At 53.2% G+C, this 13,045-nt stretch overlaps 1 protein-coding gene across 1 annotated transcript in view; it reads left to right on the forward strand.

Annotated features, from left to right (window-relative positions):
• The first annotated feature begins 2,264 nt into the window (after window positions 1-2,264).
• The window catches only part of WDR1 (WD repeat domain 1), a 43,450-nt gene continuing 32,669 nt past the window's right edge, over window positions 2,265-13,045 (forward strand). The window contains exons 1-2 of the mRNA XM_044226191.1: window positions 2,265-2,381; window positions 2,834-2,955. Of these exons, the coding sequence (XP_044082126.1) occupies window positions 2,366-2,381; window positions 2,834-2,955 (138 nt within the window). The 5' untranslated portion in view covers window positions 2,265-2,365. The remainder of the gene's footprint in view (window positions 2,382-2,833; window positions 2,956-13,045) is intronic.

Consider the following 13,045-nt stretch of genomic DNA (forward strand, 5'->3'; position numbering starts at 1 on the left):
GCTGGGGAGGCAGTTGGTAACAGGTGACATGCTAAGAGAAGTAGCTGGACAGACATGTAGAAAAGGAGCTACCAGGATACTGACATCCAGGGTCCCTCCTAGAGAGGGGAAGCAGGCTGTTGGTTGTATCAGCAAAGGTGTATGTAGAGGAACCCAAGGAAAAAGTGCCAGACAGCTAGCCACAGCTGATACTCCTCAGGTGTTACTGAGCCTTTACAGTCGAGACAACCAAGCCTACCAATCCCGAGACAAGCCAGAGGAAGAATGTCCTGGGGTCCCTCTTCCCGTTCAACCTTGTAACTTTCTGCCTCTTCCTGCTGTCCAGACAGATTTTTGCTTTGTTTTTAAAGTAGGGGAAGCATTCCTACCCCCACCTAAACTTCAAGCCCCCAGATCAAGAGGACTTCCTAGGCTAGCAGCAAACCCTGCTACCAGTGTTTTGAGAATGTTCTACGTTGAAGTTTTAGTCTCCTTGTGAAGTAGCGTTAAGTTCAACAAGGCTTTGTATGTGAGCTAAAGGTTACCAGCTTGCAAGAGTCCAAGGCTGGTGCCTTAGATTTACTTGCACGAGGGTCCTTCTGTTACATAAATATCCCAGGGGTGATTCTGAATCCACCTCTTCTGAACCCAAGTCTCATTAGGGGCTGATAATCAAACCCTGGTTTCTCCAGAGTTACAGCTACCACTTGTTTCAGGAATCACCATTTGATATCAAGACTTAACATTTCCAGGGTCCTTCACAAAACTACCTTCACAGCCACTGCTTCCTGATCAAAGGGCACACGTGGGGTACCGGGGTCACCCCTTTGAACATCTGCCAGGTGAACACTTAGACAAGTCACAGGAAAGTTAATATCAGGAATATGTTCCTAAGGGCTGGAAGCTTGGGATTTAAAATAAGGTGGTCAGGGAAAGGGACCTTCACTGAGCAAGTGATACTGTAGCAATTAGTTTCTTCTGGAGAAAAGAGTAAATTGCCAAGGACCTAGGGCAGGCCTATCTTGGGGCATTCCTGGAACAAGGCAGACAGGGTGCAAGAGAAAGGTACAGCTGAGAGCAGTAGATGGAGTCTCTCTTGAGACTTGTTACCTAGGGCCCAGTCAGCCATCTTAAAGGCTTTAGCTTGGGGACTTGGGAGTTCCTATAAACTTTAAGGTGAAAAGTAGGTTTCAGTTTATAGAACACACAGACTGCAACCTGAAGAACAAACTGAGATGAAGGTGGGGAACGGTGGTAGGAGCAGAACAGGCACATAACACCTGCAATAACCCAGGTGAGCCTCGGTTCTGTGAGACTAACAGTCAAGGAGGCAAGAAATGGTTAACCTGGGTAGATCTGGAAACAGAGCTAACAGGTCTTTCCAGTATATCAGAGAAAGGTTTTTCAGCTTGGACTTCAGTACCCACAGGTGCCTTACATACCCTCACTTCGCCGCCCCTCAGGAAAGCTGTGCCCCCCTACTGAAAAAGAAGGCTTAAAGCAACATCTCAGAGCCCTTGCTTTTCCCATTTTCACGCTGCCTTGATCTTAAAAGTGGAAGCTCCCCCTTTCTTTCTGCCTCCTGACTCATAAACCCCGGTTTTCTTAGAGCCTACATGCCCTTCGTTCTCCTCGGCTTCTTAGGTTTCTAAAGGAAGTTATGAGAGTTCAGGCCCAGCAAGGCATTTCCCTGAAATCTAGGCTGCCAGCGGCTGCTTTAGAGGAAAGGCGACTCCTACTCAGGCATGTTTTTAAGAAAAGAAAAATCACTGTTTGCCATCCCCGCGCGGGCCTTGACTCTCCCGGAAAGCTAGCCGCCCAGGAACGCCCGCTGCGCAAACACAGGGTCGGAAACGGCTCCCCCAGCACCCCCCGCCCCACAACAGCTTGCTGGCGCGTTGCGCGGCCCCCGCACTTCAGCCTGGAGCGGCCGGAGCTACCCCCCCACCCTGCAGTCCGCAAACTCAGCAGCACCCAGAAGGGACCAGACATTCAGCCCGCAGCCCGCGCCACATTTTTACGGGGCCGTGTGCAACGTCACTTCCGGGGCGGGGCCCTCGCGGGGGTGGGGGAGGGGCGGCCCGCTCCGCGCAGCCTCACGCGGGCTGCAGTCGCCGAGCTGAGCGCTTGACTATATATGGTCAAAGCTGGGGGCGAGCCGCGCGCGGGACCGCGCTTCCGGGTTCGGCGCGTCCGCAGCGGCAGCGCGCAGGGCAGGGCGCGAGCCGGCCTCGGAGCCCCGGCCTCGGACCGCCCCCTCCGCGCCCGGCACGCCCGGCGCCGCCTCTCGGCCCCCGGTCCCTGGCCCGGCCTCTGCCAGTCTGCTTCGCGGCGCGGGCGGCTCCGGAGGTCTTAGCGAGCGCGGCGCGGTAACAAGTGGGCGAGGATGCCGTACGAGATCAGTAAGTGCCGCGGCCCGGTGCCCCCGGGGATGGGCGTCCACGCCGCCGGACCCCCTCTGCCATCGGCGTGGCGCGGGGCGCTGGTGGCCCGCCTAAGTCCCGGGCCGCGGGGGAGGGGAGAGGGAGCGGGCGAGCGAACGCTTCTCCGCCCTCAGGGCGCCCGGCGGCGATCCCCGGCCCAGGGGGTGCCCCAAAGTTGGTGCTGCGGGCTGGGCCCGTGGGAGCCCCCGCGTTCCTGAAGGGCCTGGTCGGGAGCGCGGACCAGGAAGTCGCGCGGTCTCCTGTGCTCCTTCAAAGTGGCGGCCGCCCCTCCCGGTAGAGGCAACAGGTGACCGGCTGAGACCGATCCAGGTCCCCTCTCTCGTCCGCTCCCGGCCCCCTGTTGTCAGTTCGGCCGGGGGCCAAGGTGGAAGGTGCCCCTAACGCGCTCTGCCTGGTTTGTGTCTCCGCAGAGAAGGTGTTCGCTAGCCTCCCCCAGGTGGAGAGGGGCGTCTCCAAAATCATTGGCGGAGACCCCAAGGGCAACAATTTTCTTTACACCAATGGAAAGTGCGTCATTCTAAGGAACATCGACGTGAGTAACCCCTTCCCACCTACCCCCTAGGCGCGGGTTCAGACCCTGGGTGCAATTCCCAGGTCTCCCTCCCCGCTCCCCACCTCTTCTCCCGCCCGGCAGCCTGGGGAGGGTGAGAACGCCACGCCCCCTCAGCCTTGGGACCACACCTCGGAAGCCTAGAAGACTGTTTCAGGCTTATTTAGGCCCTCTTCCCTCTCTTTCTGGGGAAACTGAGGCTTGGATTAGTTCAGACCAGAAGTATAAGGGCTCTGGATTGGGGAGGGATCAGACACCCCCAGTCAGCAGCTGCTTGACCTTGGGGCTGTTGGTGACTTAGGCATCTGAATCCTAGTGTCCTCATCTGTAAAATGGAATTGATGATGAGATGAGGTTCCCTTCCCCCCTCTTCCCCGGACTGCCTGTGCCCGCTGAATGAGATGATGTGTCCCTCCAGTCCAGCATGCCTGGCGCACACCCAGCACTTGGTAAATGGTACTTATGTATGATCATTATTAACACCCAGGGTCTCAGTGTGGCAGAGTCAGCAGGACCCATGTTCAGAGCTTTGCACTCCAACCTGGTGTGAGCCCCAGTGCAAAATCAGGAACCAGTTTATTCCCATGAATCATTTAGACAGACGTCCTGTACCCAGGCTGAGAATGCTGCTTGAGCCAATTTCGTGGGAAATCTTTGCAAATTCTTACTCCTCTGTAATTACTGAAATGACCCAGTCTGCTTTTTGGTCTCCCCACTGCTGGGATTGCACACTGAAATCTTTCTTCTCCCTTCCTCAGGCCCAGTTACGGTATGGGGGAGGGAAGGTGGAAGTACCAGCACAGCCATTTGTGGGGGGAGGGGTTCTTCTGCACTGTGCTTAGGGTTGGGCCTCTGCACAGTATGTAGGTGGATGATTCTGATTGGTCATGCTCCCAAGGGATGTCAGTTTAGATTCACATCTGTTGCAAGTGATTACCCCTGGTGGGCCAGGATTGTTGCTGATCAGATGCACTTGCCCTCGGGGACCTCACAACTGGCTAAGGGAGTAAAGGGGCTCTGGGGGCCATGCTTTTCTTGGATGTAAAAGGAGAGGGCTCTGCATGATCTGAGGTGCTGTTGGCACTTCCCTCATCTTTGGGCAAGCCAGCCGGTCACTGTCATTCCTCTGCTGAAGGACCGAGCTCTGAGTGGCAGTTTCAGCCCTGCCCTGCATTGCTGGGCACCTCAAACGAAGGGGTGGGCGGGTGTGAATGCTCCCCGGAGGTGCCACACTCTGTTGTGCTAGTCTTACGGATTCCTAGAAAGCTGATCTAGCCTCACCCAGAACTGAGGGAAACCTTACCAGGGACTTAGATGGTAATGATGGAGATACCCAGGGTGCAGTCCCGAGATTGTAAGTAAATAAAAGTTTGATGGCCCAAAGTAGGTACTTGCTTGTAGTTGGGCAGACAAAATGGACTAAACCATTCTCAGGGATATATAGGGTGGGGAACGCTTGAGTTGGCCCCTAAAATTCCTGGACGGGTCATGGCAATCTACATGTGCATCTAGGTGGGGGGCCTCATGTGACGTACCTGCCCTTTGTCGGGTGCCACGAAAGTTCTTGACCAGCCACATCTTTCAGCCCTGTGGACCCATTGCTCTGCGGAGGGGTCAGGCCAGCACGGTGAAGGAGGCCGATCCTTGGAGCTGCTTCAAGTGAGAATTATTCACAGCTGCACACAAGCACCTCCACCCCCTGCAAACATTCCCCTGCTTGTGAAACCCAGTTTGCTCGTTCTTCGGAGGTGTTTTGTTTTTGTTTTTGTTTTTTAAGTATTTATTTATTTGACAGACATTACAAGTAGGCAGAGAGGCAGGCACCCTGCTGAGTAGAGAGCCCAGTGCAGATGTGAGCTGACGGCAGAGGTTTAACCCACTGAGCCACCCAGGCGCCCCTCTTCGGAAGTCTTTATTTTTACTTGTACCCGAGTTCACCATTCTCTCTTGAGGGTGCGTCTGCTTTTCTTTCCCAGCTATTTGTAAGTTTCTGTGGGGCCCAGACAGCATGGGGAGCTGCTAATGTGTTCCTGTTCTGGGTGAAAATTAGGCCCTTAGGCTCTTTTTGGATTGGGGGATCATTGGTACTCAGTTAAAGATGGATGCCATTTTTAGTGGGGTACAGCATTCCTGGGAAAAATCTATGGGGAACTCTCATGACCATTCAGGAAATAGGAAAGATGATGGTCTGGTTATATTACAGGCTTGGGAAAGAGAGGAAACCCAGAAGAAAAGATTGGAATTAGGTCAAGGAATGTCCAACAGATGTCTGCTTGGCCTGTCCAAACCACATTCAGGTTCCTCATGTGTCCTTCCCCCAAAACAGCAGTGCCATTTCTCCAGCCGTTCGGGCCCCAAACCTGGGACTTCTGGATTTCCCTCTTTTTCTTCCATCCCAAAGTTCATTCGTCAGTGGATCCTAGTGGCTGTTGTCAAGCTAACTTCAGAATCTGACATTTTTTTCTACCTGTTATGTTTTTCACCTTCCTCCAAGCTACCATCCTTTCCGGATTGCAAAACAGAAAACCCAAACTGGTCTTCTTGATTCCAAGGTGGCTGTGCTCCAGTCTGCTCTCAGAGCTCAGCTGGACCAGTTACGTTAAAACAGGAGATGGTATCCATTGCCCCTTTGCTGTGCCTTACCATGCCTGATACAGCTTCACCATCTAGCCTGTCTCTTCCGGTCTCACCCCCAAACCTCCCTCCCCCACCCTTCCCACTCAGCTCCAGGCACTCTGGCTTCTATGCTCTTTCTGAGATCTGTCACCTCTCTGTCTCAGGGCATAGGCCTCTGTAGCACTCCCATCCTGGCCTTTTCTGCCCCTCTGTGCTAACGCAAAGTGAGCCAGCAGGCAGACAAGTAGAAGATAAGTGCCTGTCTTCTGGGACTGGACTGGAAACTCCTTGAAAGCAGGGCTTGGCTCTCCCCTGTTTCATTCACTGCTGTGTCCTCACCCAGGAAAGTACCTGGCCCGTAACAGGTGCTCAGTAAGTTTATCCATTGGTTAAAAGGCCTTGAAAGTGAAGCTGTGTCATGGAGATAATAGGCAGCTGTCGCAGGCTTTATTTCCTGGAAATTAAAAAAGCTCAGCTTGCTTGAGGTTGCTGGGGCTCAGTTTTGTGGCATTCCCCTCCTTTCAAACCAAACAGGTATCCGTACCCATATGACTTCCTTCCCACTTGGGACTACTGCCGCCACTCATTGTGTTGACTTAAAAGTTGTTTTGTGAACCCAGTATAATGGCATTTCATAAGCTCGTGGAGAAGAGTGTTTCTTACCTATTTTCTTTCAACTCACCTGAATTAAAGTATGCAGTAGTGTGGCTATGGCTATCTACCAGAAGGGGAGAGCCTGGTATATTCTCAGCATGGGTCCGGCATGGCCACTGCTCCTGCTGATTCGGCAACGACAGGAAGAGTTACTCCCAGTGACTGTGAAGGAGGCTCTTCAGGATTCTGAGCTGCCCAGCATCACGTCCCTGTACAGAACAGCTCTGGCACATAAACTTCCCAGCAGAGGCCCCTCGAAAGCTGCCAAAAGCAGCCAGCAGATTTGCTACGAGGGCAGGTTTGGATCTTGCTTTTAAAGCAGTCCAGGCCCTAGATTGTAGAACTAAAATAATGTATGTTTGACAAAGTTACGTATATAAAATCCAATTCCAGGAAGTGATACATTGCAGTTCAACACAGTCTGCTTCAAAGCACAGTGTGAAGGTTAGGGTTGTTGAACATGAGTGCTGAGTTTGTCCTGGGGTGATCTGCTGCCAGCCCTGTGCGGAAGGACCACCAGTGCGTGTGCCCCCAAGGGGTGGGGGGTGTCTGCGAAAGGACAGATGGCTCCAGAAGGATAGACATTGTCCCTTCTGTCTATTTGCACGTGCCTCTTGAGTCCCTGCTATACATCCAGGATGACCACCAGCCCTGTAGGGAGCCCAGATACAGGGGAGGTCTGTCCAAACTGGTCTTGGGAGCGACATAAGCTTCCAGGTGGCAGGAGGGAGTGGTGTGTTGGAGTACCACCCGGGCACGTGAGTAGGCAACACATGCATGAGATTGAACCAGAAGAGACTTGGGGGTTGGATTTTTAAGAAGTGAGGAGACAGGCTCACACCAGGCCACGGGGCTGCCTGGAGCCCAAGTGACGCGGTGGTGACTGACGTCGTGGGCCAGTGATTCTTGGGTGCTTTGGCTGTCCCACATCCAGTCTCATGGGGTTCCCTGAGTGTTGCCTGACCCAGGATAAGCATTTCCTTTCCATCCCTGTCCCACTGCCCTGCCCCCCCACCTCCTGTACCTCAAGCTCCAGTGAACCGTGTTATAAGTACTTAACAAGCATCTGCTTTGTAGCAGAGCCCATGGGCCTTTCCTCACAGAGCTCGCAGTCTAGTGGGGAAAACCAACTCTGGAAACTGGATGGGGCTGACCCTGAGAGGAAGCACAGGCGCTGTGCTGCCAGACAAATGAGGCAGGTTTGAGAAAGAGGGCCTCTATAGGGTTGTAGAGTTGCAGGGTCAGAGCCTGGGTGTGGCGGGGGCTCTAGCTGTTGGCAATCAAGCAGCCCTGTGTCAGAGGCTACCAGAACCATTAAGAGCTTAGGCAGACTAGTGATAGGATTGAATCTGCAGTTGAGATTGTTCTGTACCTAAGATTTCAGGTTCAAGATGAAAACACCCAAGCAAATGCTTATCAGCACTTGGTAGAACTGCTCCTTGGTTCCTTTTTTTTTTTTTTAATTTATTTTTTATTTTCAGCATAACAGTATTCATTATTTTTGCGCGACACCCAGTGCTCCATGCAATCCGTGCCCTCTATAATACCCACCACCTCGCTCTTTGGTTCTTAATGTTTCTTGCATTCACGAAGCTTGTCTTGCTGAGCCCTGCCTGTGACCACAGTGCCCAAGATTCAAATCAATGATTGTGAGGAGAGTTTGTCCCCAGCCCCATCCCCTAAGATACTTGGCAACGTCTGAAGATGTTTTGTGTGCTGCGGGTATCTGTCTAGTTGGTAGAAGCCAGGCATGTCGTCAAGCATCCCACAGTTCACAGGGCTGTGCTACAAGTTATCTGGCCCACAACATCAGTAGTGTTGAGATTGAATGTTGTTACCCTTGGTGGATAACATTCTAATGATCTGGTAAAGCACTTTAAAAGAATGTCCTGGTGATTTGGGAACAAGAAAGAAGAACCGGTTGTGCCACAGAGCAGCAGGGAAGGTTTTTGGAGAAGGGGAACATTTGAGTTGTGTTTTGGAGGATGAGTTAGAGTTTTCCAGGAAGAGGAATGAGAAAGTGGAGATGGGAGAAAATCTAGAGAGGGAGCCAAGTGTGCACCAAGGTTAGAAGTTAGACTTGTGTGCTCTCACACAGTTAGGGGCTCCTGCAGGGGGGTTCATGGTTTTAATACATTTCTTAGGCGTTTCTGTTCCTGGAGATATAGAGAGGGATATCAAGGCCTTCAAGGTTACAAAGAAAACAAGGCTATGGCCTCATCTCTGAAGCCAGCAGAAAGGTAGTACTGGTTCTGCTTGGGTTATGGAAGTCAACCCTGTCCTGAAATAGTTGGAGATGCCCATTCGGGTCCCTGTGCAATCCTGACCCCCGGACTGTTTCCCCACCAACCCACCTTCCCCCATCGGGCCTCCTTATAGAGGATATGTAGATGCTGGAGTGAAGAGGGCTCTTTTTGCTTCTCTTCTAAAAGTCCCAGTGGTGGAACCTGCCCACTTTTGGTTGTGGTGATAGCCCCTGTAGAAGAACCTGGACCTCAAGCTCTGGTCAGCCTACTAGTAGCTTCTACCCACTGATTTTATCCCTGCTCCCTGGGATCTTACCCAGAAGATGGCAGTTTCTCCACCATATACCATCCCATCATGGGCACTCCAGTCCTCTCCCCACCTCCCCACCAGCCCTGCCCATGTTCAGCTGTTCTTCAGGGAACATAGACGTGTGCCAATCCAGCAGGCAGCCCTGAGCCCTGCCTCTGGCAGAGGAGCTCCTTGTGCTTGAGTACATTTTGTGCTGGGCAGTGGCTGAGCACTTACTGTACTTTAACCGGTTTGGTTTTCTGATCTGGAAGAGTAGGGAGAATAGTCATGGGGTCATCATGGGCTTTAGAAGAGTTCATTCACAAGTATCCCTAGAGGGTTGCCTGAGCTGTGATGGTCCACAGTGCCTTCCTCACAAGTCTCTAGGCAACACAGCCGCCGTGTTGCCTAGAGACTTGCTCTTTTTAAAAATGTGGACACCAGACCCCAGGAGGTGCTGGCATCTGACCCCTAGCAGACTCCCCCAGACTCTACGCAGGAATGCTCAGTAAGGCTCTGGGCAGACAAGAGGAAAAGAGGGAGGCCAGGAAGGAAGGTGCCACTGTCCTGTGTGCAGAGGTCCCTGTGTTACAGCTTGATTTGCTGCACTGGGAAGGGACTGAGCTTGGAGGCAAGAGGGACAGGCCCTCAGGGAGCAGCAGCCCATGCAGGACTGCTGAATGGCCCCACGCCAGTTCTGGAATCCTTATGTGTCGGCCAGACTAAAGTGTTCCTCTGAGTCAGAGAATCAGGCTGACGATGGTACCAACCACAGGTAAGAGAATAGAACTGAGGAACAAACACCCTTACCTGACTTCAGGACCCACGCGCACCGCTTACCAGCCGGGTAGCCTTGCACACATCCCGTTCTCTGTGTGCAGCTTTGCCTGTGAAGTGGGTTATAAGGTTACCTTCCTGTGAGGTTTCAGAGAAGTCAATAGAAGGGTCCACCCTCATGGCTGAGAGTGAACCATCTGGGCACGATGTTTCAGAACCGGTTCTTGGGGTCTAGCCAGCCTTGGCCTTCTGGGGCCTTTGGAGGTGGCCGTGTTGGGTCACATCCAGGCCCTGCCCCTGTGGGGCCCGCTTAGGGAAAAGGCACATGGTGTAAGTGTGGCATGTGGTACAAGGCAGTAAGTGGTGAGGGTGGTGGGGTGGGTGGCGAGGGCACGTGGTGGGCATTCAGGGCTGGATGAGATCATTTCCGGTTGGGGCAACAGGGAAGGATTCTCGGAGGTGACCTTTGCCTGCGTAGTAGAAGCTAATTAGGAGATGTCATTGAGGACCAGGGAGGAGGGAAGGAGTTCCAGACAGAGACAGATAGAGTGAAAAAACAAAGTCACTCAGTGATTTCCTGACGGAAGGAGCAGGCATAATGGAAGATGGACTTTGGATTGTCAGTGGGGGGTGCCGTTCTTCGGGCCAGCTACCTTGGTGGCAGGTTGGACTCGTACAGAGTACAGAGCATTCGTTCACTGCTGGATCCACAGGGCCAGCCCCGAGTGGGTGCAGGGAGTTCTTGGAAGGAGTAAATGAGCCACACTTACATGTTCTGTCTTTTGAGGCAGCGAGGTCAGGGCTTGGCTTCTGGGCCCCAGCTTGCGCTCTGGAAGCACACATATCTGTGTGGCGGCTGCTCACTGGACTGCTGCGCAGTAATTCAAGTTTGTCCTTAGTCATCTATAGAGGTCTCTGCACATTGTGTTGGATGCACAGGTTCAGCTACCAGGACTGCTTTTAGGAACTAGAAGTCGTTAGAAAGCCCATGCTCTGAAACGCAATCCTCTGGGAAGGTCACACTCACAATGCCTGGGCTGGGTTCGGAGGAGCCCAGGGCTTTCTCTCTCTCTCTCTGGAGGCTCTAGGGGCCATGAGCTGCTCCAGAAGAGCACAGAGGCCCCTCTTGGCATGCCAGGTTCAACAGCTTCTACACTGGTTGCTCAGGGAGGCCTTCCCAATCTCCTGATACATCCACCAGGCTCCCTGTGGTTCAGGAGCTGAGGTCAGAGCTGCCACGCCCTGTGACCTGGGCCAGTCACTGACCTCACTGTGGATGGTGTGGTGACCTCTGATCCCTCTTCAGCCCTGAGGTTGAGAGGACATAGGACCTGAAAGAGTTTTGGGGAGTCAGTGGCTCAGTTAGACACTGCCCGTATGAAGTGAGTTTTGGGAATTCTCCCTTGATGGAGGGAGTCTCCTTGGGCAAGGTGGAGACTGGGAGGGCGTGGGGGTTTGGATTTGTTTCCTGTTTGACAGGATTGGCAGAAGAAAATCTGGTCTTGGGGACGGGTGTCTGCGCAGGTGGGAGGCTGGGTGGTATGTAGTCTGCAGGGGAGAGGGCCGCCTCAGGTTGGGCCAAGGTGCCTCCTGTCGTCTGGCTCCCACTGTGGCCAGAGCGCCCCCACCTTGCTGTCCCCACAGGTGTTTGCAGGGTCTGCAAGGCACATGGTAGGCCCTCCGTGCCCGTGTCTTTCCTCAAATCTGTGCCTCTGTGTCCTCTCATGTCTTCTGTGAGACTCCCCGACCTCCCAGGTTGGGGCAGCCTTCCGGGGCTAATGCCAGGGCCTTAACAGCCCTGAGCTCTGCCCCTCACCTAGCAGTGTTGCTGAGTGCCCCCTGCCAGACCCTGAGCTGCAGGTGGTAGGGGGAGCGGGTGCCCCTGTTATATAGCCCTAGGTTGGCCTGGGGAGTAAAGGGGCCTTGGCCCCATAAGGGCATCAGCCCAGGGAGCGGCTCCTTAGCCTGGAAGGGCAGACCTGTGGGGGTCCTGTGTGGGGGGTGGGGGTCTGAGAAGAGTGGAGGCAATGGGGTTAGGCCTGTCCTGAACCATCTCCCAAGACCGCCAGGGAGGGGAAGCCCGTGCCCTAGCAGGAATATTCCTTGGTGCACCCAGAATTGGCTTTTTCCCGTCACTGGCTCATTTCCCCTGTTGCCTAGCCCTGCCCCAAATAAATTACTCACCCAAGTCCTATTCTCCTTGCCTGAGGCAGCAGGAGAGGGAGGGCAAGTGAGGGGAGCTGCCGCCAGCTATGGCGGGGGGTGTTGGGTACAAATCCTGGTGCCTTGTGGCCTTAGCTGATCTGGAATGCGCCTGAACTGGCAGGATGACAGTGGGACATTTCTGCCTCTAGTAGCCAGCCTCCCTGTGTGTACTAAGCCGAGGTGGGGAGTTTGCAATGGACCCAGATGAAGTCATTATGCTCAGTTTGGAGAATTTGGCCCCCTCCCTCGCTGGCTTAGTTGTATTTGCAGTGCAGACTAGAGAGATGTCTCATCCAGCCCAGGATTCTGGAGCTGAGCCTGCTGGGGATGACCTTGGGTGTTTCACGCCCCCTGGACTCACCACCCTGACCATTTAGGGGAAGGAATGTTTAGGGGCAGAACTTCTCCCAGGGCCAGTGCCTACTGATCTCACATGCCCACCCTTTTAAAAGCAGAGCCCAGTGGGGATGAGTGCCAGCATGGGTGGTCAGTTGCCCATGGGATGGTTTCTCTTCTGTAAAATGGGCTCATGGTGTCCCCCGTTAGAATGTAAGACCCCTTAGTCAGCCTTGAAACACACCTGGAAAGGATCTAAGTGGGGGTGGCCTGTCCACAGACCACTTTTGGCCCACTTCTTTGCAAGGGATTTTGTCCATGTTGGGGTGTTAGGATAAGAAGCACTAATCTGGGCTGGAATGAGTTGGATTCGGCAGATGTTAATGGATACCAGGCATCTTAATTTTACTGAGGCATAGTTTAGATACAGCAAGATTTATCTGCTGCTCAACGTGACAGATACTCACAGCCCCATAAACACCACCACAGTGATTTCCAGAAGGGCTCTCTTAACCCGTTGCCGTCGGTGGGCTCCCTCCATACCTAACACCTGGAAAGGACCAATCTGCTTTCTGTCCCTGTAAGTTTGCCTTTTCTAGAATGTCATAAGAAAGGAGTCCTGCAACCCAGTGTTGTCTTTTGTGTCTGACTTTTTCTTAATGCCTTTGCAGTTCACTGGTGTTGCTGGGCGTGTTAGCGTATGCCCCCTTGGTTGCCCGGGTGTGTTCCACTGTGGATATAGATAGGGTGGTGTTTCTTCAGTGTCTGTTGGTAGACATTGGGGTTGTTTTCTACTTTGGGCAGTTGATGAGTAAAGCAACTATAAACCTTCATGTTTATGTATCTTTTTGTGGACGTGTGCTTTGGTTTCTTGGGTAAATACCGAAGGGCAGGATTGCATGTTTGGTGTGTGGTAAGTATATGCTTAATCTCATGAATCACCAGCTAG

The sequence above is a fragment of the Neovison vison genome, chromosome 11, assembly GCF_020171115.1.
Source record: "Neovison vison isolate M4711 chromosome 11, ASM_NN_V1, whole genome shotgun sequence".
NCBI lineage: Eukaryota > Metazoa > Chordata > Mammalia > Carnivora > Mustelidae > Neogale > Neogale vison.